The following is a 26,180-nucleotide window of genomic DNA, read 5'->3' as shown; positions in this document are numbered from 1 at the left end:
CCTTCTGCTATCTAGGGACCTGCAGAATGTTTTTAGTTGTTCGGTTCTCCACACGTTGCAGGACAAGTGGGATGAGATAAGGGTGAACAAGCCATCTCACACATTGTCACTTGCTGCAAGGACTGGACCCTCCATTGTGCTCTCCTTGCAACGTTGTTTTGTTCTACACATTCTTCTCGGATGTGCTGATTTTAATCACCTCAGACAGGGTTTTAACCTTCCCAACGATTTGTCTTCCATGTTGGGAGGTGATGTCAGTGTTTTAACCAATGGTTTTAGATTTTTTGAGAAGAGCAGGCCTCTTCCACTCGTTCTGAGGTAGTTTTTAAACTATCCTTACCTTTTTAATGTGTTGTGTTTGTCCAATGCAGGTCCATTTTAACCTTTCTCGAGAATATTTTTGCAACCCTTTTTTATTTTTTTAAATTTGAGGTAAGGGTTTTAGATAAGGGGATCTTCCCTGCATTCATTGAAGGGTGCAAAATGACCTGATGTGCCGACGCACCCTAAAAATTTAATTCAATCAATGAATTTCCTCAAAGGCTCGAGACAAATTTTTAAAAAAATACTGGCATCTGCTGCTAAGTTTCAATGTTACTTTGGCACAGTACAAAAGCTAAACTGCAAATTTAATTGACAAAGCATGCATAATAACAAAAAAGCAGTACATCTACTACTTTGAAAGATAATAATCATTAAAACGATCATGTTGCTATGTAATAATTACAGCATTTCCCCCATATGTCTTGAGAGCTGGAGGCTTATTGGTGTGCAAGAGCTTAAAGACACCAAGGGAAATATGTGCATTTTTCAGTTTCGTATGTGATTGTTGTCCTAACATTGGAGGAAGTTTCAAGAGAATGTTTTATTACTTTTCTTCAGCTAACGAGAATATACTTGACGTGATAAAGAGCGTTCGAGACATTCTTAGGGAAACAAACTCAGAAGATGCAAATGAAGCCACAGAGGTGAAACAAATATTTGATAGTAGAAACGGGAAACCTGCCACCGACATTCCCTGTACATGTAATCTGAAACATTCAGACAAAATAAGGGCACTGGAAATGCAAAGAAAGCTAGAAGCCAGCTGTGTGCAAATGGAAGGAGTGTGCAAGGAAATGGAGAAAACCTGCGAACAACTCGGGAAAGAGAATAAGGAACTACGAATGTGAGTATTTTATAATATATATATATATATATATTTATTTTATTTATTAATAATTATTATAATTTTGCTGGCCCTCGTGGCAGATCGGTTAGCACATGGCACTATGGTGCCAAGGGTACCAGGTTAAAATCCTGGCCTGAGCACGGGTGTTTTTGAGTGTCCATTCATCAATTTCATCATGTCATCACTCCTCTCCATCTTCGTAAATTAGCCAAAAGTGGCACAAAAAGCGAAGTAAAATTAAGCAGATCAGTCAATAATAATATTGTATTTAGGAAACTTTTTTTCTGTCACCTTTGGCCAATTGTGACAATGAGGATGATGTGAAACTGAAGAAGTGACATGATGTCTAGACCAGAATTTGAATGTGGAACATGTGCTAGAGATTATTGAACTCTGTCCAGCTTATTTGGTACTAGCCAGTTAGTTGATGCTCTTGTCTTTGACCTGGATTTCATGCTTAGTGGAGTTTTAAATTTCAGTTTTGACCTAGCATCGTGAAAACAATTGAGGAGCTACTTGAAAGCAGACTAAAAGCTACAAAGTCAGTTAACAGGGGCGATGGGACTTACGTGCTGAATGTGTGTCACACATTCAGAATTCACTTGGGAACGAATTTACAATACAGCACCCCTCTCCAATTTCTTTCAAATTTCACGTACTCACTAATTTAGACCTTGTAATCACGAATCTGCAGTTAATATTTGGCGGTCACATTCACTGAGTATGCAAAATTTGAAAGAAATTGGAGAGGGTTCCGGTATTGTAAATTCATTCCTTTACTTGGCAGGTCCACGGCTCTTAGAAGGCTATTGCAGGGTGGATTGGGGTTTAGTTTTCAAATATATTCAGAAAGAACTTTCAGACCAAAGTGACAAGCAACAAGTGGCATGTGGCAGGGATTTCATACATAAACAGGAAAATGAAATGATGATGAGGGGAAATAAACTCTAGATTAGACTGTAGAACTGGTTACAGGTAGTAATCATTGTTGTACATGCATGTGTAGTGTGTGTGTATTATGTGTGATTAAAAGAAGCATTCATTTTTCACAAACTGTGAAGTAATATGCTGTAATGTTAATTTTCCATGTTTTTTAAAGGTGTCAGGTGCATTTTGCTACCATGTTTTGTTGTGAAATGAACTGCAAAATTTGAAATAAACTCTTAAGCATGAAATTTGGAGTTCATTTATCGATACAGTACCATCTGAGGCCTGATTTATCCTGTGAATTATGCAAATCATGGGAAATTGATTAATTCTGCTGTAAATATTTGAGAAGCAAAAAAGGACTTCTTTACAGCAGAATAAACTTAAAACTCTGATTCACCATTTTAACACCGAAATACCATTTTACCACAAGGAAAAGAACCTTCGGTGAAAGTCTCGGCGCAACTTCCCTTTTTTCAATTCAACTCTGGCCATAAGAAAGCTTTCTCCACTCTACCCCTACCCTCCATGTGGGAGTGAGGTGCACAGGAGTCCTGTGTCTGTGCAGGCTTTTTTGCTTGTGGTTCCACTATACCTACACAGCTATTGATCCCGAAATATACCCAATTTTTGTATGGATATCTTCATATTTTATTCACCATAAGTATGTGGTAATTCAGTTTAGATATTGGGGTCATTTAGTATAGCTCAACTCAAAGACATTTTAGAGGATTCAACTGTTGTGCAGCCTGCTCCTAGTCGATGTATGCAGTGTGACAAGTGAGAGTAAATGAGTTGTGATGTTCCTCTTGGGTGTTCGCCACTGGATTACTACGTCACCATAATTTCCCAATCACGTGCGGTAGAATTATGGAACTCTCTTTTACTTAATTGCTGCACAGAGCATTCTCAGGACGTGCAATTATAAAAATTACTAATTACTGTTTTATAACGTTTATTAATGCTATATCACTTTCATCGGTCACCGCAAACTAATACCACTATACTTATGAAATAACAGCACAAAAAGCGGCTGGTTTTTTGGTTATAACAGTATCTTTTAAAATATTACGTAACACCTGTCACTACTCGAACAAGGTTCAATCTCTAGACATTCTGTTGTCTTGGCAACAGATTCAACAAAGAATTACAGTTCTAATTTTTCTCATCCTACCGGAAATGGCTTTGTTTTTGATAGTGTGTGTTATCAACATACAGCCAAAAATTATAAATTTAACATTGACACAAACAACAATATTAAAACAAACAAATAAATCAAACAGATTTCTGTGAAACTAACAAACAAATAAACATATTTGTGTTACAAATAAACAAGGTGTATCGGAGTATGTTTGCATTAATCTGACCCAGCATGCTGTGGTTTGCTAAGATCTGCATCGAAGGCAGATGCTCGTGGAGGCATGCTGTCTGGCAACCTCGGTGATATTGCCTGGTGTGATTGCTCTCGTGCAGGGGTCCATTGGGATTGGCCAGACGTCACTTCTCATTTTTCAGGACCCCTTCATGCTAGCAGACGTTTGTGCCTTTGTTCCAAGAATTGGGAAGGTCCTATTCCACTCGTTGCGTGGCATCTTTGCTAATCTTGCATTCCATGGTGGTAGGTGTCCCTTGCCTCAATCATAAATTAGAACCTGCCGGTTGGGAAGGAATTTTCCTGGTTTGCCACCGGTCTTGCAAGATTTTATCAGTGTGCCTGGCAAATGAATGAAGTTACTAGGACTTTGAAAAATTGCTTCTAATGCTCACGCATCTACACTCATGGACAAAATTAAGAGAATGAACACAGAATGGCAACATGTGCGAAAAGTAGCAAGAGGGCATGCACTGACATTCGGCATGAATACACTTAAGTATATGACAATGCAGGTACGCCAGCATGGGCATCGACAATGAGCATCGCACTTTAAGTGTCCAAATGTAGAGGTCGTAGAACTCACCCGATATGGCAAAATTTAAAGGGGTATTTTTGAGATTTTCAAATAGAACTTTTTTCGAGTTTTATAAAAATTACAAAATTGAAATAGCACAGCCGTGTTGCATTTCAAATTAAAGCCCATTGAAAGTAGAAGAGAATGACACCAATTTTAGCTCTTTAGGTCAAATATTGTTTAATCTACAAGTGTTGTAGATTTCAAGATTTCAAAATATAGTCAAATTTTAGGATTTTTGTTTTTTTGAAAGTCAATAACTCAAAAAGTATGAGCCAAAAAAATCTGATGTTTGGCAGTTTTCATCAACTTTACTGGTAGTATCACTGCACCAAAAATTATCAATTTCTGACATGCCAAGGTTCAGACCATTGGTTGATTTGACATATAGTGAACCAACATGGATTTTTATGTATTTCAGGAACACACCACCCTTGAAATAAATGCAGTTGTGAAAATCCTATCTCTCATTGTGTTCATTTTTCTTCCAGTAAACTTGGTCAAAAGAACAAAGATCTTGAAAGCTATGTTAAAAACGAGGAAGTACATTTGAAGACAATAATGACCCTGAAGCAGGAGTTGGAGAAGAGCAACTCTAAAGTGAATGAATATTCCCAAAGCATGAACAACCTGCTTCAGATGGCTGGCCAGTTGGATCGTGAGAGTGGACTCGTCTCCTCATTGAAGGAATCGAATGCAGACCTCAAAAATAAAGTGCAAAACTTCGTTGTTGAGGTTGATGAACTAAAGCTTGAGCTGCAGGTGCTCAAGTTGGAGAAGGAGAAATACGAAATTCTTATAAATGAGAAAAACAACGAAATAGAAGTTTTCAGGAAGGAAATAATGTGAGTACATTGTTTGATTTATTATGTACAGCTTGCATCATAATAGAGTGAACAATTTATCAGGTTTTCATAATTGGGAAAAGAGACACACGGTAGTATATAAATACGGAGAAACTAGTACTCACTTTTATCCGCGAAGCTGTTTTTTCTTCTTTTTCAATTAATTTCAGTGGCCACTGCCACCATCCTCGTTGGAACTTGCTGTACTGTTGCTTGGCATTCGTCTTTTGTTCATAGTTCTCTGGCTGCCGCTAGGTGCGTTGTTGTTAACTGTGCGTCTGGGTTTGTGTCGTCTGCTATTTCCAGGCGATAACTGTTGTAGTAGGAGAATCCAAGTGTGGTGCGCTTGCCGCTATCGATGTTTAGCTTGTGCGGGAAGTGCATATGGAAACGCACGCCATAATGCTCTTCCCGCACGAGCTAAACATCGATAGCGGGCAAGCGCACCACACTTGGATTCCCTTAGTACAACAGTTATCGCCCGGAAATAGCAGACGCACAGTAAACAACAGCGCACCTAGCGGCAGCCAGAGAACTTCGAACAAAAGATGCACGCCAAGCAACAGTACAGCTAGTTCCAACGAGGATGGTGGCAGTGGCCACAGAAATTAATCGAAAAAGAAGAAAAAACAACTTCGCGGATTAAAGTGAGTACTAGTTTCTCCGTATTTATTATCAGGTTTATTGTTAAAGAATTATCTGAACCACAACAATGAGGTTTGTTGCAAGAATTTTGTAAAGATGATCATTGTGGTGCTGGTGTAGTGTTAAAGAAAATGGAGACTTTCACAGGTCCCAAGACCTTCCATAGACTTCTGCATTTGGGGCTTTGTGAAAGACAAAGTCTGTGTGCCACCTATCCATAGAATGTGCAACAGCTATAGGAGAGAATAAGAAACACCCTTGCATTGGTGGACAAGGAGTTCTTGGGAAAAGTGTAGCAAAAACTAGAATTTTGATAGGATGGCTTTTGTATAACTGGTGAAAACCACATTGAACATTTGTGCACATTCATAGAAACTTGAAGCGTTACTGATTGATACATAACAAATATCATTGTTATATTCCATATAGTTTAGTTGAAATTAATTCTTAAAGTTCTTTACTCTATTATGATACACCCTGTGTACATATTTTTATCTGTATATCTTCTTGTCCATTTTTATTTCACACTACATAGTTTAAACTTGTCATTTTTTTTCTAAAAGAGTAACAATTACATTGTAAGGCTATGCTATCATTAATAGAAACTATCGGGTTAAATTTAATAATGAATGCTTAGGGAACTTTCAGACCAAAGTGACAAGTTACACATGTCACTTGCATGGTCATCACAAAGAAAATTTTACTGGATTGTCGGTCTAATGATAAAATGAATAAAAAATTAGAAAATAGAAAAATGCAGGGTGTCCGGAATGGGACTGACAGTTTTTAGACAGTTATAACTTTTTTTGGGTTCTCGCCCTTTGGCCCCCAATAATGCACGTTGTCTTAACTTCACACTCCCTATACGCTTTCATGGTGTTGTGAAAGCACATGGGAGCACTTTACTTTTCCTTACGGACTATAAGTCAATACGGACAGGGAGCAGGTAGTTGGGAATTCCCAGGTCAATTGTGCGTATAAGTTGCAGTTGTTGCAAGAACTTAAGCCAAATGACAAGCCACAAAGACAACATTTTGCAATTGACATTCTTGCTCAAGATTGATAATGACCTGGATTTTCTATCGACCATTGTTTTCTCAGATGAAGCAACTTTTCACTTGTCTGGTTGTGTTAACAGACACAATGTTAGAATATGGGGTACTGAGAATCCTCATGCGTATGTGGAACACAGGGTGTCTAGCAAAAGCCCTGAGTAAAATTCTCTGACTTTCCCTGTTGACAAGAAATTTTCCTTGACTACCCTGGAAGATGAATGTATACACATGTGTTTAGCTAAAAATAATGCTTACCTTAAGCTTCAATTATCAAATTTCAGGGATTACATAGTTGCACTCATTCACTCTAGGCTATCATCAATGCACAATTCTTCACTATTTACAAATAACCAGTCTGTCTAAACATATTTACATTATGTACACATAGCACAGCAGCACCTTTCTCACTTCTTAAGTTTCTGAATTTCTTCAGCACGGACCTCAGCCTCATTTCCCTGCTTCTTCAAGTAAGCGGGCCCTCTTTGCTTCCAGCTCCTTCACTTTCTTGTCATAATCTCTTCCTGGCTGCCTCAGTCCTCACTGCACCCAGCTGCTTCTTGTTTTCTTCCATTGCATCCTTGTATAGCCCATGTGCATTTCTGGCTGATAGAATAAGTGGCTTTGATATTTCTAAATTTTGTATGCCACCAATTGAACAAATGTGGTCATACACAGATCTCAATGATACGAGTAGATCCTCCTTCATATTATCAGTTACACACTCTGTGTTAACAGAAAACCCTCGCTCAACGTTGCATTACCGTGGGATAATGTGCATACAGTTAACAGAAAACCCACGCTCAACGTTTGCATTACCGTGGGATAATGTGCAAACAGTAAACAGAAAACCCATGCTCAACGTTTGCATTACCGTTGGATAATGTGCAAACAGTTAACAGAAAACCCACGCTCAATGTTTGCATTACCATTGGATAATGTGCAAACAGTTAACAGAAAACCCACGCTCAACGTTTGCATTACCGTTGGATAATGTGCAAACAGTTAACAGAAAACCCACGCTCAATGTTTGCATTACCATTGGATAATGTGCAAACAGTTAACAGAAAACCCACGCTCAATGTTTGCATTACCATTGGATAATGTGCAAACAGTTAACAGAAAACCCACGCTCAACGTTTGCATTACCATTGGATAATGTGCAAACAGTTAACAGAAAACTCACGCTCAACGTTTGCATTACCGTGGGATAATGTGCAAACAGTAAACAGAAAACCCATGCTCAACGTTTGCATTACCGTGGGATAATGTGCATACAGTTAACAGAAAACCCACGCTCAACGTTTGCATTACCGTGGGATAATGTGCAAACAGTAAACAGAAAACCCATGCTCAACGTTTGCATTACCGTGGGATAATGTGCATACAGTTAACAGAAAACCCACGCTCAACGTTTGCATTACCGTTGGATAATGTGCAAACAGTTAACAGAAAACCCACGCTCAACGTTTGCATTACCATGGGATAATGTGCAAACAGTAAACAGAAAACCCATGCTCAACGTTTGCATTACCGTGGGATAATGTGCAAACAGTTAACAGAAAACCCACACTCAACGTTTGCATTACCGTGGGATAATGTGCAAACAGTAAACAGAAAACCCACGCTCAACGTTTGCATTACCATTGGATAATGTGCAAACAGTTAACAGAAAACCCACGCTCAATCTTTGCATTACCGTTGGATAATGTGCAAGCTTTAAGAATTCCAATACATTTGCTCCATCATTTTGGGAAAGGATTCCTCTCCAAAAGTGGTCCAGCCTTGCTTTCGTTGTGAAGTTTTTACACTTTGACTGTACAGCCGGCAGCCGACGAGAAGATCGCTGAATGTAGGGAGACGGGGCACAGAGGGAAAGGGAGGGTCAGGTTCATTTGCAGAATTTAGGGGTGGTTGGGGGTGGTCGGGGAGAAGGAAGTCTTGTTTTCTTCTTGGCGGGTCATTGTCAAGCTGACGACAAGAGTTCTGGCGGAAGAGCACCTCCCCCACGCGAAAGAGTGGAGTCGTCTGGCAGTATGTCACACCTCTTCTGCCAGCGCTCTTCTCGTCGGCTGCCAGCTGTACTTCACTCTTACTGCATACAGATTTGTACTCTCTCAATGTTGCATCTATATTTTTGCTTGACATCCACTTAGCTTCCAACAAAATTGTAAGAAGATTCTCCATCCTTTTGGATGCAACACTGAAATTAGTTACAACACGGGGTCAAAGCAAGAAAGATATCTGGTCAGACTGTATTGCAATGGAGATCTTTCTTGGATCTTTTTGATGAATTTCACTATGGCCTTCTGGGAATCAGTTCTGAATTGCAGTATAGTTAAATCAGATAGCTTCTTTGCATTTAATTCACCTTTCACTGCAATTTACATCCTTTGGGTGCATTAGGTTGTCGTTACTTAAAAAAATACTTTTAACTGAAGAAGTTTCCTGCAGGAAAGATGGTTTCACAACTCGATCCATTTGTATTCTCACAATGTTGCTGAAACTTGAATAGAGAAATGGTGTCAATGGTAAATCAGACTGAAATTCTTGTAAAAATGGTTCAATGTAATTTGCCAGGGATTTAAAAAACTGTCATTTTGCTGGAAGAATGGGATCTTTGATGTGATCTTCCACTATCGTAAAACTATTTGATGAGATCTCTTTGGTTTTGCTCACTTCGGCAACAAAGAGTCACATGGCGTAGCATATCCAGTGCACGCTGAGCAACGTTCGTGTTCTCCAACTGACGAATAGCACAGAAGTTCTTAGGAAATAGTGAAGTGTTAGTAATTGATGAATATAGTGCTCAGCGTGCAGGAGAATCCTTTTGTAAATTATACAGGACTCGCAAAAAGTATACTATGGTCCATCCTGTTGCCTACATCGCTGCTTTGAAAGCACAATGCCTAAAAAAAGAGATAATAGGGAATATAATAGTATGATTAAAATTAGGCCACGACTATTTTCACCAGGTGCTAAAGACAGCATATGTGGATATTTTCACCAGCAAAAGTAATTACCTGAATCATAACAATGTATTTTATCTTATTTTATTATATTCGTTGGCTGTTGTTGAACTTGCTGTTAAGAAGTTATTTTAAATTAAAAATTGGTTCGACTATTACTGTCACCAGGTAGTGAGAATAGAAGGAAGTGCTGAAGACCAGAAATTACATGATCAGGTGTTTGGGAGTTTCTACAGAAGTAATTTTAATGCTAATAGCGCTAAACCTGACCTGCCTAAACTAACAATGAAAGCATATTTATGTCATGTCACATACTAGCAGCACTAGTGCATATCAGAACACCTCGTGGTACTTTTAGGCTATTGCATGGAGTGCAGAAAAAAAAAAGTACTCTAGTCTGCTTGAAAATAAATGCACACAGACGTAAGCTTCATACACAACAACAACTAAAGAATACACACATCCGTGTAACAGGACAGGCCAGGTTCTAGATCATGCACATGCAAGTTAAAATCTGGTGGAAATAGCTCAAAAGCTAGCTTCACCACCTGGTGAAAATAGTCACTCCGTTAAAATTATTAATGGAGATTTCAAATATTGATCATGCTGTGACATTTTCTGTGACTATTTAACTTAACCCCATTTTTATGCATTTCGAACAAAGTGTGTATACGAAAATCACACAAAGTACCCACATGGAAAAAAAATAATCATATCACTGAATGAGATGCTAGCGATAATTGAAACAGATTGTAAATGAAAGAAAAGCATGTAGTAAGTACAAACTTACAAGAAATATGGGATTTACGTTTAACAATTAAATAATGAAATAACTTTTTAAAAGCCATAAAAATGTGAATTAGTACTTACAAGGTGTGTAAACCACAACTTCCAAAATCCAAGAGGTCCTTGTCACCAGGTTCAGTTGTCAGTGCCTCCTTTAGTTCCCAAAGACATTTAAAATTCACATTCATTTCAAATCCATCGAAATCTGCAAAATTTTATTGCACTTCCCCCCCCCCCCCTTCCTGAAATGCCTCTGTCACTTGACCTTGAATGACCCAGGAACACTGACGTCAATTATCTTGTCTTTACTTTCCCACAATCGTTGTTCCAGAACCTGACATTTACATCCATTTGTTGCCGCTGGGTTTAGGGATTCGTCAAACCCAATGACCAATGATTCACACTTCGAAAGTTTCTCAAGTAGATCCTTTTTGAAAAAAGGCACAATTCCAAAAGCAATGGTATAACCTATATTATCTTTCTGCAGCTGCATTTTTTCACGATATCACTATCGGGAAACATGACACTGAACAAATTTACATTTCGTCCTGCAGTTCGCAGAGAACTGTGTGTCATTGCGGTCTGAATGCACCACAACATTCCAGCTTTAGTTACACTGTCATTCAACAGGAATGCCTTTAGTCCCCGAGATTGTAGCACATTATCGGAACTTTGTGTATTTTCACTATCGGAAAAGGAACTGGATGAAGCAGGTTTAAAAGTTGTATCCTTCTTCGATGAATTGAGTTCTTCACTTGGACAGGGAATATTTTCCTGTTCACTTCTCGCACTTGCACTCACAAAAACTTTAATCGAGGCACTTATACTTTGACTCGTCGACATTTTTCACTTATACTTTGACTCGTCGACATTTTTTTGTGCTTAACGCTTTCCATATGGCTCGACAAAGCATGACGACCCATATTGCTTAAAGTAAAAAACTTGCAGCACAATTTACACTTTGCTGAATGTAAATAATTTGGCACTTTTTCTAGCCATGATGAAAAACGAGACTCCTGCAGCCAGTTGACTTGAAAAACTGATTTTTTCTCTGTAATTTTAACACGTTCTGCAGCTTTGTTCTGCATCGTAGGCTCCTCTGAACGTGATTGGCTGAATGACGTCACATGGCAGCTCTGCTACTGCTCTCGTAATGCGTGCAAGCGCAATTTCTGTCCAGTTTATAGTCTCTATACATTAGCGTGCACTGGCGTCTGTGGTGGAGGAAAGAAGCACAAGGTAACTCGGCAAACAAACTTACAAAAGACTTCTGAAAAATTAATTGAAATAGTATTTTGATATATTACTTTTACTCAAGAATTCACACCACTTTTAATAAGTTTGAAATAATTTAAAAATCTTAATTCATGCAGAAATTAAAATTCCCTGAATTCTCGTTAAATTCCCTGACTTTTCCAGATTTTTGAAATTCCCGGTTTTCCTGGTCGCTAGTCACCCTGGAACATGTCCGAGACAGTCCCAAATTGAATGTTTGGTGTGCTTTAATGCATAATGAAGTCATAGGCCCATTCTTTTTCATGGAGCAAACAATAACAGGAAATGTGTTCCTAGATATGCTCGAAAACTTTGCAGTACCCCAATTCCATCATTTACAATGTACAGTGATATTCCAACTAGATGGAGCCCCGCCACATTGGAGCCTACAAGTGAGGGAGTATCTTGATAGGCAATTTCCTGATCATTGGATAGGCCGTGATGGGCCAATTTCCTGGCCACCACGCTCGTCTGATGCTACCCCTCTGGACTTTTTCCTCTGGGATTATGTGAAAGACATTGTGTATTCTGACCCAAAGGTACGAAACCTACAAGAACTGCAAGACCGAATTAGGAATGTGATTGCTTCTGTCACGCCTCTGATGCTATAGAATACATGGAGAGAAATTGAATTCAGGGTGGACATCCTCCGTATCACAAAAGGAGCTATACTGAGCTGTGCTGAGTTGTAACTTCTACCAATAATACTTGGTGAGTTTATCTTCAAAATGCTTGCTTTTTTATCTACTTCTATCCATATTAAAACCACAAAATTTTAAAAACTGTCAGTCCCATTCCGGACACCCTGTATAATAGTTTCTATAGAATAATACGTATAAACTAATAAAATTAACCAATTTTATTACAAATTATAATTATATATAGGCAGAGATTCTTTACTATTCTATCAACAGATATGCCTCCCCAATGACAGTGGTAACGTCGTTGCCTTGTAATCAAAGGGTTCTGGGTTCGATACCTAGTGGAGGCACATAGTGGTTCGGATCCCACTTCAAACTGTAGGTCTAGTCCCAATGAGCCTTACTATGTATAAAGTGGACTTAAAACACCAACTCAATCAATTAGTCAATCTGTCCAGCACAATTGTTACATTTTTTTTATTTTTTTTTTAACTTTTCATGCAGTTAGTGTACTGAAATTCACAGTCATTGTATTTTGTTATTAACTTTTGCACACATAATTCAAGGAAAGGCTGTAAAAGTTAGAAAGAAATTTTACTCATAAAATTTATGTTGCGTGACCCCACACCTAAAACTATATTTTTTGGAATTTTAAAAAAATGTGGAACCATTTATTCTTTGGTAGAATGTGGAAATATAACTAAAGTGTAAATCACCAACCCTGAGACCTTCTGTAAACAAACGGTCTCACCGATTCGATGTATCACTCCGCGTCAGCTGATTCATGACTGCAATCATCTGCTGTTACACTCATAGTTCGCCGCACCTATTCATTTATAAGAGCCTCTGAATGTGAGAACCTGCTCTCAAAACATCAGACGAATATGCAGCCGCATACATTGTTACTCTCCCGGTCATTCTCTCTTTCATAACCCTTAAAACTGCAGACACTGACACACCACTGCACTGGGATACCAACTTAACCATTTCATTTACTGGTTTCTCAGGATACCACTGACAGAAAGTTACAAAAATATTGAGTAAAATCTGTTTCTCACCCCTTTTCAAAGGCTGTCCTTGCTGGTGTTTTGAAAACAAGCTCGGAGAACACTGAGACCTTCCTACACGCATAGAACTCGGCATGTTATTTTTCTAAGAATAAGTCAGGCAATATTACTAAGTTGCACTACTTCCTTGCTGTTCACATGATTATTTTTAGAAAATAACCAATGTTATAAAATATAATTATGTACACAAATCTCTAAGCTCATTGAAAGTTACAATGCATATTACTACAAAATGTTCACACTTATCTTGCCTTGCCATGTCACCAAGTTATTTTACGAAGTGCACTATATTTGGCGGAACAAAAATCGATATTAGGATGCTTGTCAAAGTTTCCAACTGCAATAAATTTACGAACTTTCTTTGTTTTGATCATCATCATCAATATATTTATTGGACTTACAGCATTGCGTATGGCTGTATATGCCCATGATATATTTTATTTACATAAGATACAAGTTACATAAAATCTACAAACACATTTCAAATACACTCCTATCTATATCATCCTTAGAAATATACATTACCATGTTATATCATTTTGTCTAAAAAAATGCAAGTAAAATATATTCAATTCACATGCAAGAAAGAAGCCAAATTTATGGGAAATCATTACTGGTGCAAAAAGTTAACCATAAAGGTGAAGCAATAAGTAAAAAAAGAAAGAGCATTGGGTTTAAAGTGAGACGTCATTTGGGGCAGCGTATCCCATACTACAAATTGGCCATTGTTTTACCTTATGTAATGAATCCTGTAACAACGCTGGATTTTCGTGTGGATTATTTTACTTCTATGAGTTTGCAATGCTTTCTGCATGCAGGTGGTTTTGTTTACAGAAGGTCTCAGGGTTTGTGATTTGAACTTTAGGTTCCTGTATTTTACACCCAATGTTTTTGATATAAAACATTTTTTACTGTGGTTATTTTGTTCGAATTCTAACTAGAACTTTATTTTTGTTATTAATAATAAAAATCACAATCTTTCTCTTTTTTTTTACTTGAAATTAATGTTGCTAATTTTCGGGGGGTGGTTGATAAACCATTTTCTCCCTCCCCCCTTCCAATGCCCATGGTCACTTTTTGCTTGAATGCCACTCGCTGGGACATTTTCTCATGTTCTCTCTGTCTGTTGGTCTTGCATGTGCAGTGAATATTTTTTTTACAGACTAAAAATGTCTGTGTCGCTTGTCACTTCAGTGTGAAACCCCATCACCATTGAAATATATGCAATATTAAATTGTTTTATTATTTGAAAGGGGAAAAAAACACCTTCATTGTAATTGATGATGTGAAAATAATGAATTTCTCGTGCATTTTCTACTGGCAGTTGACCTTGGAGGTTATTTTTATTTACCAGTCAACTTCGAGAGTGTGTCCTATAAGGCATGTTTGAATTTTCAATTTTTGTTTGAAATCCACTTTATGTACAGATAGGCTAATCTCGACTGGACCTACTACAATTTAATGTGAAATCCGAACCACACTGCTCCGTGCCTCCACCGGGTATGAAACCCAGGACTCGTTTACAAGGTGATGCCATCGGGAAGCTCCTCTTCTAGTACATATGGCAATGTCAGCTGCAAAGTGGATCTTATAGGAAGAACATTGGCTGTCCTCTACATTTTTTCAAACTTTGCTTGTTACTGTTTGAGGTCTTTCGACTGCTGTCAGCCCTAATACTGATGAGAATCCACTTGTAATTCAGCTCTTTAGATGCCCTGATCATTACAGTCATGCTAGCAAAGAAATTATGCACCTAGAATAGGTTTGGCACTCCGGTAGTTGTAAGTAAATGATGACAGCCAAACACAATTGAAATGAACACTGATAAGTTGATTTCAAAAAGCTAGTTCAAAATGCAAGGGGTTATAAGAGCACAGAAAAACCCACAACATGTGGCACAATAATTTTATTTCACAAACCCACGGTACACAAATTATGTATGTATCCTATACTTCCCACAACCACTCTCCGTAGTTCTGACTCATATCCACAAGACTTTACAAAACACAGTTATTAGAACAGATGAGTAAGTCAATACAACTTTAACAGGCACCCAATTCGTAAATGCTAACCTCTGTAGCGGAGTAGTGCGCTACAACGTCGGGGATCCTGGGTTCAAATCCCAGCCTGGGCATGTGTGTTCTTTGTGAGTGTCCCTTTATCAATTTCCTCTTATCACTCATCCTCAACTTCGGGATTAGCCAAAAGTGGCAGTAAAAAAAGCGAAGTAAAATAAACCAAATCAATCAATCAATCAACCACTTTCTAACAGCCACGATGTTAACCCCTTACAAAGTGTGTGACGTGAATAGCTACATTACTCGGCCGTGCTTGTCAGTTTTGCTACTTTGCTGCCGTCAAACAATGGCGGAATTTACTTGTACTACTAATATCTTTCATTTGCATGCATCGTGCTTCTTTTATTTACACTACCGGAGGCATATTTTCAACACCGTAACATACGAGGGGCGATCAGGTTGCTCTGACCCTAACATAGAAAGAGCGGCAATAGGGTTTCTATTTTATTTTTATTTTTCAACATACTCACCTGCAACTCCAATGCACTTCTCCCATCGGTGCTCCAACGCGTGGATACCTTGCAAAAAAAAATCTTCCGACTGGTCCTCCAACCATGAGTCCACAGCCCTTATCACCTCAGAATCATCAGAAAATTTTTGCCCACGAATGTCATTCTTCAAATGTTTGAACAAATGGAAATCACTGGGGGCCAAATCTGGGGAATAGGGTGGGTGGGGCAGCAATTCGAACGATGCATCTGCGATAGCGGCCCTCGCAATGCGTGAGGTGTGGACAGGTGCTTTGTCCTGGTGAAGGAGCACACCACGGGTCAACATCCCATGCCTCTTTTTCTTGATGGAATCACGTAATTTCTTGATTAGGTCACTGTAGTATGTGCCAGTGATGGTTTGGCCTCTTTGTAGATAGTCCACAAGAAGGACACCCTTGCAGTCCCAGAAAATTGAGGCCATCACCTTCTTGGCTGACGTTTGCACCTTGAACTTCTTCGTTGGTGGAGAATGTGGGTGTTTCCACTCCATGCTTTGTGATTTTGTTTCTGGGTCGAAGTGATGGACCCATGTTTCATCCATAGTTACAAATCGGGCAAGAAAATCGTCTATATCAGCACGAAACTTGTCAAGAAGTTCTTGACTGATGAGCACTCGGGTGCGCTTCTGATCTGGGGTGAGGTTTCGATGGACCCATCTTGCAGCAATTTTTTTCATTTGCAATTCCTGGGTAATTATGTTTTGCACAGTGCCATATGACAGGCCACACATATCAGCAACATGACGGATAGTGACTCGACGATCCTTCAGCACGATATCGTGGACTTTGTTAATGTTTTCGGTCGTCATGGCAGTTTTTGGTGCTCCACCTGCATGTTCATCCTCACACGACTCTCTCCCACAATTAAATTCACGACACCATCTCTTCACCATATTGTATGAAGGAGCACTGTCCCCTAATGTATCCACCAAGTCCTCATGAATTTTGGATACCGTCCACTTCTTCTTCACAAAATATTTAATCACAGCTCTCACCTCAGTTTTCTCCATTCTGGCACATTGACACAACTTCACTCAGTTAAACCCCTGTAAAAAGAAAACTGTACGTTACTTAGACTTGCAATTCAGATTGAAAGCATATAAAGGATCACTAAACAATAACAAAATAAAAAATCAATCGTGACGTCATTCCTTCTATGTTAGGGTCGGAGCAACCTGATCGTCCCTCGTATTTTCGTAGGGTATAATTTTTGCATCTCTATTACCATCACACAAAGTTAGTTAAACTATACCATTTGTGATATATTGTAGAATGTGCTCTTTATACTTATAAATAATAAACAACATGCATTTTCCAGCATAGGACATGCAACCCCATCTTAAGTCAAATGCAAGCTTTTGTTGAAATAGCTGAATTAAACTCCAGTGGGACAGCCCTATGAAAGTCAACATCTTCCCAGCGGGTCACGTTTGGATCCCTTCGTTAGTAGTTCCTGTGTGTGATGCGGATTAACTACAAACACAATTGATCTGCTAGGTGGCATTCACCAGCATGCCATTGCAATAGTTTTGTACACCAAATGCATTCTTGTTCATGTATTTGTTTTTCTACTGTATTACAGTTAAGTTACAATTATAACAAGCAAAACTTGTAATTTTGCTGGCATTGTTTTGAGTGAGACATTGATGAAAGCATTGTAGCTCAACTTGTAATTTTACCAGTTAAAGTAATACTAATAAAAATTGCTTATTCTGATTATAATCTTGGCTTTTGTTTAAGGCTCTGGTGTCAGTATCAGTCAGAATGTCTTGTGGAGGCAATAAAATTCAGCGCGAGTCTAAATATCCTGAAAATTATGCAAAATAGTCATTATTTTCACTCCATCACTTCAGCATGGGTAAAGTAACTCTACACTGATACATAAACATGACACCATTTCCCCACTCCATCATGTGCCACAAAAAAAAAAGTTTACGTGGACACACAAAGGGTATGAATGTAGGGCTCCACATATTCTGAATCTCAGCTGTACTGAAAATGAAGTGCTCGGCACCATGCTGTTACCACTTTTTACCCCCAGATGCCCATTGCTGAGAGCCTGTGCGAGCTCAAGAGATACTCTATGCAAAGAAAACTATTAGAAAAATCCCCTCCTGAGATCAACCACCATGGCAACTCAATGTGGGTCTCCTAAATGGCAGTCAGATCCACAGATACAAATCCTGGATAACGCATAGACTTTTCATAGTGTTTCTTCCTTCATCTATTCTCTTATGTGACAGCTCAGTGTCATTGTTGGAGTTAACCTAGAGTGACCTAAAAAAAGGTAAAGTGCTCCCCTGTGCATAGCACCACGCCATGAAGGCATATAGGGGGTGTGGGGGTAACGCCCCACACTTTCTTGATCGGGTTGTGAGTGGGGGTGATGTGACCAGCATCATGACCCTGACCACCTTTACCCCCCAGGGTTTCCCCCAGGTACCCATGTTATTCGATGCTGGGTGTGCACCGGGGCCGCTTCCATCGTTAGAAAAGTTCCCGGATTTGAACCGGCCGGGGATCAAACCCGGGACCTTTAGCATGGTAGTCAGACGCGTTATCGACTGAGCCACCGCGGCCACAAATACCAAGAATACAAAATCTCTGTTTTGCATATCAACTATGCCAAGTTTATATATCAAAGTCTTCTTATGATATGGGTCTCCCTGATAATGCAGTGGTAGCTTCGTTGCCTTGTAATGAAGGGGTCCTGGGTTTGATACCCGGTGAAGGCACATAGTGGTTCGGATCCCACTTTAAACTGTAGGTCCAGTCCCGATTAGCCTTACTGTGCACAAAGTGGACTTAAAACACCAAATCAAACCAATCAATCAATCTTCTTATGATAGGTTTGAAATCCACCAGCTTAAAGGTTTGAAATCCACCAGCTTAAAATATGTCCGATCAATTTCTCTTGACGAGTCCTCTAAGGTGTGTACCTTTTGTGACAAAACTCACAAGCTCAAATTTTATGGTAGTTAACATGCTCAAAATTTGGTGACCTGTACTCTTAGCTATAAATACGGTGTATTTTTCAAAGTTTCTATTACAGAATTCTAGTCGAAGTAATGCTCTGAGATTTCAATATACAGAGGTTGTTTCCGATCTATGGTGATGAAATTGCACACCTTGTCCAGCACCACCAAGTGGGAACAGAAGGAAGCTGCCAGTCACGTGGGCACATTGGATCGTTGACTGTGCGTGACGGGTGTGGTAATTGCGTATCGGGAAGAATGCCACCGAAAATCAGTCCATATTTTGAGGGTTACATAACTGCACTTTCTGACGTAAACTACAGTTATAGTGCCATTATAAAACTGTGCAAGGAGCTTGGATTCACTGTGTTCAAAAATGGCATATCACGGGTGTTGAAAGGGGCAGGTAAGGTGAGGCGTGGGACGATTCCTGTGGGGCAGAAACAGGCCAACCCCCATCCTGCCACTAGCCGCACACTAGCTACAATTCGGGAAATCAGGGTGCCAGTTACCAGGGAGAATCCATCCACACAGAGCAGTATCGCGAACCGGCTTCAAACCACCGAAGACAGTGTACACCATCATTCACTGCGATTTGGGTTTGGAAAAGCGACGCAAGGGGCGTGTTCATAAGCTCTTGCCAAAACACATCCAAGAACGTAGCACCAACTGTCGAAAGCTTTATGAGCGGCACCTGTCAGGTGAAAAGTGGAAGTTTGTTGTTACATTGGACGAGGCATATGTTTATTTTGATGACTGTCACAAGCCACGTGCAATTTTTTATCGATCGACAGGTGCGAGGGACTTTCAAAGATGGTTCACTGAATGTAAGGAAAGTTTTGGCACAGGTTTTATGATCATTGCTGGATACTCGTACAATGGCAAGCTGACCATACATTGTGTTGCCAAAAATACGAAGGTTAATCGGGCTAACATCCTGACACCAGTTTATCGCCATGACATTCCCCATCTCTACGGGAGGGACCAGAATCGTTTGTGGGTGCATCAAGACAAGGCGTCAAGTCACACATCTCGCTCAACCCGCCTCTTCCTTCAACAAATGGCAGAAGAAACTGGAATTCGTGTCATTCCTTTCACAGACATTCCAGTGAAGTCACCTGATGCCTCACCGATGGACTTTTGCTCCTTCGGCCTACTGAAACGAGCCTTCTCTCACAGGAGACTCCGCACCATTGAAGGGCTATGGAAAGCCTGTCAGGAGCGGTGGTTGAGGCTGGGCATGACTACACTTCCTGCCAGCCTCCTACAGTGGAAACTTCGCTGTCGGCCAATTGCCAAGATGCAGGGCCACCAAATAGAGTACTCTCGATGGTGGCGACATGGTTTCTCTTAAGGTAGGTGCAGTTTGAAATCGTCACCATAGATCGGAAACAACCTCTGTATCACCAGAATTGGATCACCTATTGTGGCTTATACTTGCCTCCTTCTTTGCAACTTGACCCTTCTAAGCCATTTCTACTTACAAAGTTTTTTGTTGAAAAATTAACTCTAGTGATGCCCTAAATTTTCCACTATTTTCGTTTCATGGTCTTCCAAAATTTTGACCATGATTTTGAAAACATGAACAGAATTCATGGCACTTGAAACACAAGGAAAGTTGTTTCTCCATGTGCTAATTGAATATACAATGACCCATTTCACCTACATAAACCAACAGACCAATTCCTTAAGGCATCTACGTTGTAGCTACTAAAAGGAGTTCACCTCAAAATCGCTAATTTACTGAAGTTATGTTGCTCATGAAGTTTGCGACTTGACCTCCTCTTCCCTCCCAAACTAGGTGCTATATTGTAGTTTTATTCTCCCACCTCAAAAACCTGGAATTATACAGGGTAATTCCCTCGCTAGAGGCCCCAAACTTTTGTCTATAAAATGCCATTTCCTTAAAGTTTGTATTGAAAATTTGTATGCACATACCTTCAACAATGTAAAACAGGATCCGCTCATATCCGATGCTGAAAATGGTTCCCTTCCACATTCAAGTACTCTTGTACACGTCTCTCCAAATTCTGGAATACTTTTCTTAAAGTGGCGTCGGCAATGGCTTCAATCTCGTGATGTATACACGGTAAGCGTGTAGCAGCTTTTTGACACGTGGAATATGGAAGATTAGTTTCTTGGGAAAGTCTTCGCAATGATTTTGATGGTGATGCCAGTTGTCGCTCCTTTACATCCTGTTTTGTCTCTTCAGACATTTTCCGACCTCCTGAATGCTGTGTGACAAGACTTCCCATTGTCTCTAACTTTCTTACCAATTTCTGGGTACAACACTTTGAAGGTACACATATCACACGAAATTCAGTCTGAAGTGCCCTTTGACATTCTTTAAATGATCCAGTTTGCCAGTATTTACGAACGAGGAACACATGCTCTTCGATTGTGTACATTGTAATCCCTATACATTCGAGCCAACACTACCGAGATGCATTGTCGCAGAACAAAACAAATCAAGGTCACTGGAAGAGTCCTAACCTATTGTGAAGGGGTTAGATCCTGTTTTACATTGTTGAAGGTATGTGCATACAAAATTTCAAGACAAACTTTAAGTAAATGGCAGTTTATAGACACAAGTTTGGGGCCTCTAGCAAGGGATTCACCCGATATTTCAAAGATTTTATTCTGTTATGGTAGTGGAAGTGATGATGTAAAAGTGGCAAAATGTGGAATATCCCCCTCCCCACAGAAGGCATCTGGAGCACGATATACATTGAAGAGCCCATGTAGAGTGAAGTCTAGAATGGAATTATTCTTGTTACATATGCCAGCAAGGGGCTTTATTAATTGCAAATATTACTACACACATTCCGTTCACATTACATCCACATTCCAAATCAACAATCTAATCTGACAACATGCAGATCGTCATCGTCTTCTAAACATCATAATGTACACCAGTCGCGATGATTAGAGGGAAGGAAGGGAGGCAGTTGCCCCCCCCCCCCCACTTTTTGCCACTTTTGCCCCGGCACTATGCTAAACCTTATTTGCAAAGGAATATAAACTGTCTTTGCCCCCACAGTTTCGGTACCTTGCCCCCTCCCCCCCTGGTTTTGGAACCCAAAACTAATCACCACTCCTGATGTACACTAATAATAGCAACTCTGCTATGGACCTAGATCGAGAATGCATGAGGGCCTGTCTCCATGTCCATCTTCTTTAGTTAATTGTTATTTTTTTCCTGTTGTTATAACTGTAACTCAGATCATCTGTAGATCGGAATAAAATATCTGATGAAGAGAGCATGTGCTCTCCCACAAAGTCACAATAAAAGGAGTGTGTTTATCTGCTTGCAACAACCATAAGTCAGTAACATTTAAAAATTTATTTAAATTAAAGATGAACAGAATATTCCTGAAGGAGAGTACAATGCAGACAGTACAGCACAAGCCATTTTAAATAGGAAAGAAACAACAACAATAATAATAAAACAGTAAAACAAAACAACAGCTCTAAGGTAAACAGAGCTCAGTTTCACAATGACATTACTTATGCAGTTTTTGGTAGATTGGTGATAATAGATGAATAACACCTGAAAATATATATTTCATTTGAGATATTGTTAAACTGATTCGGTAGCCTATGGAATAATGAGCGTTGTATGAGTGTGGAAAGTTTCCTTGCTCTGTGTTTTATGTCCAGGCACTCGCGTGAGGGAGAGTTCGTGATGTAGGATGCTACATCTCAAGTTTCCATTTATAATCTTATATAGAAAGTTCTGTATCTATGTGATTTTGGAGTATTACTGTGTAAATTTTCGGCCAGATCTCTCTTAGATAGATGTCTTAGCGCCGGTACAGTCAACGACAAAGATAATGGTAGGTAAATTGTGCACCGCTAGTTTCATTACTTTTTTATTCTGTATGCCATATTGTTTTGACGAAAGGAACTATGTTGGTTCGAAGCAGGCATTGTCCTTTGCTTACTGATGTCATTATTTCAATTCATTATCATCACATTGTGTAATACAGATTAAATTAAAATAATGGTGGACAATTCAATCTTAGGAATGACTCAGCTTACAGCTTTATGTGGATTTGAATTTCCTTGTAAGTAGGTTCAATGATTTTAATTAAGCATAGTATTTCAGTATTAAGACAAACCATTCATTATTGTTTTATTTTATCCTGTTCAGGGAAATTCAGAATATGATAACCGATCAAATGTCAAGGTTCACCAATGAGGACGTTGTTGCAGTTCTAAGAAATGTAAATAACTTGAGCGTGAGTCCATCGATATCTGATGAAAGTGCATCTGGCAAACATTGGAAAGCAGTGATGAATGCCTCTTCCGACATCTCATCTGATGCATCATCATTAAACAATGAGCCTGTGAAGAAAAACCCTTTAGTGAAGAGCAAGAATCGAATGAGGACAACAGTTTCAAATGCACCCGAGGGGAAGATCCACGATCAAAATGCTAGCAGCAAAGTGTCGGAAGAGTCTATGACAAGTAGTTACAGGAATGTCCATGTGAGAAAACTTATTAATGAGATAAGGATGAAAGCTAACTTAAGTATGCCTGTCTCTTTGCCCACTGCCCCGCATTCGTTTGAAAACCTGAATTTGACGTCTTTTACGGATGACAGTAGAAGCAAAGGTGACACTGTTCATAATTCTGAACAGCGAAGAAAATGAGAGACTGCAGTTTTTGCAACGAAATTGTGAGTGATTATCGAAATGAGAAGCAAAAATATCAAGTGCCATGAAGGTTTTATGCCTTTATTTTGATTAATGTGTATTTCAAAGAATCCTGTTCCTGCAATTTTTTAAAAAAATATGTGGGAATCCGAGTACATTCTCCATTTTTAAACACTTTTGTCAGTATAATTTTATTATTGTTTTGAATTGTAAATAGAAAAATGTCATGCATGAGGTTGCCTATTTTGTGCAAGGGTGGCTACTAGTTAATATAATATTTATTTTTAATTTTATTCGACGACTTTCCACTCCGAACATGACCTTATTGAAACACGTATTTTTATAACATCATATTTACTTACTTTTAATGTATAAAACTTGTACAAAGACAGCTTTTTTACTTCTAAGAAGAAATAAAATGTGTATTTACAATGAAATAGTATGCTTATTTACTTACATTATCATTTTTAAAAAAAGAACAAAATTTTACACCTAAATTTCTTGAGGCAACAGAAAAGTATGCATGTCCAACTTGATTACAATATTTGTGTTTCTTTTGAAGAGATCAAGGGCATTTAAAACTGAGATACAAATACTACATACGGTAGTGTTCCTGTCATAATATCATGAAGTGAAATTCTTGAAAATATTGCATGCAGTAAAAATTCTCTTATCTTTTTATAAAATTACTCTGTGTTTGGAAATGTTACTTTTAACTGTGTTACAAGTACCAGTTACTTCTTTTAGTAACCAGCTGTAAGTAAGTTACTTTTTCCAATGAAAGCTAACAAAAAGGTTTGATAGTAATGGCAGGTGGAAAGTGATGCTGATCACATCACCTTCAACATGGCTGAGATCATTAGAATGTGTGGTCCCCTGCCCCCACATCCCTCTATATGTGGCTCATGGCGTGGTGCAAAGTGCACGGGAGACTTTACCTTTTATTCTTTGTAGCTGATCAGTGGTGATTTATTCATTCTTATTTTTGGACTTTTAACCACTTGTGTTATTTTTAAAAAAATACCAACGTTTCGGAGGCTGATTCTGCCTCCGTCTTCAGGGTAGTGTGTGATCCACTAAATCACATTGCCATCCCTGGACACATGATGTGTTTGGGGATGGTGTCTATATAGAGAATAAATTGTTGCCTTGTAGGATTATTCTCGGTGGCCAAGGCTCCACCTTGTCTGTCGGTTACAAGGACCTCTTGTACATGAAGTTGCCAGGGAGTGGCCCAGGCTCCACTTCGTCTGGTGGTCACGTCAAGACTGTGTTTCTACTGTATATAGGTTGCAGTGGCTCAGGCCTCACCTTGTCAAAGGATTGATACCATTGGGAATCAACCCCAAAAAATGTAATGCTCCTTCAGTGCAACTGTCAGACCCTGAATGGTTGTGGACATACAGTTCTCCCAGTGCATGTGCTACACTGGTCGTCGTTTGTATGCTGACTAGCCAAAGCAGGGTTGGAGATGTATCTGTAAAGCATGTAAAAGAGGGTTGGTGTGCAATGTATATGAATAATGTATAGAGCAGGGTGCGAAATTTCCGGTCGCCAGGTCGCCATTGGCAACCAAAAGTTTTGGGCTGGCGACTAAAATTTCGTTGTTTCAAATGTGTGTCAAACACGCTTCAAGACTTCGCCTCTTGAGAGAAACGGCAGAAGTTATAGAAGAAATTCTAAAACTGAGTGATATCCACACTATTAGGTGGTTAGCCAGCAAAGAACGTGCAATAAGAGCTCTCTTGATACCATGGAAAGCTGTTGTGACCCATCTTGAACAGGTGGCCCATAGAAGAGACAATGATGGCGCTAAGGCAGGATTTGCTGAAAAGTTTGAAGCAATTTAAATTTGTTAAGCTTCTGTACTTCCTTTTGGATTTCTACGGGCAATTGAACCCTTTAAGCGTGGCACTACAAAATAAGAATCTTTTGATTTCATCTCTGATAATAAGAATTGAACACTGTATTTCAGTTGTGGCTGACCTGGAATCTAATGTTGGACCAAGCGAACAAGATTTCTTGGACAATATATCCATTTCAGGGAAGATCAGGGATGTGCAAGAGTTTCAGACTGTTAGAGGAAACTTAATTAACAATGCGAAGGTGTACATCACAGAAACATTGTCATCTATGTCAACAGATGCGATTTCATCTCTGCATGTTTTCGACACCTTGGGTTGGCCTCCCAAAGAAAATATTCTTCAGTTTGGGGTAGAAGAAATAAAGAAGCTCTACATATACTTGAACCCGAGCCTTTATAATGAGAAAATGGATGTTCTGTCAGCAGAGTGGACATAATTCAAACTTTTGTTTCCTTCTCCAGCTTTGAATCAGATGCTGGAGAAGATCCACAGTGCCGATCCACAGTGCGGAGTGTTCAGCAAGATTCCCCAATTTGCTCCAGATTTTGACATTTTGTGCTGTTCTACCAATGAGCACAGCCTCATGTGAGGGAGGTTTCAACTATCACAACAGACTCAAGACTACTTACAGGAACTCTCTGAAGACTGAGACACTGGATGATTTGCTCAGAGTTTTCGTAAACTGACCCATCCTCTCTGTCCGAGTTTGACCCAGCAGCTGCGATTGATAAGTGGTACTTCAGTGCAGAACGACAGCGCTACACAAACATTAATTCCTAACTTTTTA

At 39.3% G+C, this 26,180-nt stretch overlaps 1 protein-coding gene across 2 annotated transcripts in view; it reads left to right on the top strand.

The window, feature by feature from the left end:
- LOC145980769 (uncharacterized) overlaps window positions 1-23,959 on the top strand; it is a 36,370-nt gene extending 12,411 nt beyond the window's left edge. Inside the window, exons 3-5 of one of the 2 annotated variants that reach the window (XM_083113836.1) lie at window positions 883-1,168; window positions 4,539-4,892; window positions 23,024-23,959. In XM_083113836.1, the coding sequence (XP_082969962.1) occupies window positions 883-1,168; window positions 4,539-4,892; window positions 23,024-23,525 (1,142 nt within the window). In that variant the 3' untranslated portion in view covers window positions 23,526-23,959. Of the gene's footprint in view, window positions 1-882; window positions 1,169-4,538; window positions 4,893-17,213; window positions 17,538-23,023 lie in introns of those variants that run through there. The other variant, XM_083113837.1, reaches the window with a different exon arrangement.
- The last annotated feature ends 2,221 nt before the right edge of the window (window positions 23,960-26,180 follow it).

This window comes from Lepisma saccharinum, chromosome 28 (assembly GCF_977018435.1).
Source record: "Lepisma saccharinum chromosome 28, izLepSacc3.1, whole genome shotgun sequence".
Lineage (NCBI taxonomy): Eukaryota > Metazoa > Arthropoda > Insecta > Zygentoma > Lepismatidae > Lepisma > Lepisma saccharinum.
The sequence above is the reverse complement of the archived record's forward strand: the minus strand, read 5'-3'. Positions and strand labels throughout refer to the sequence as shown.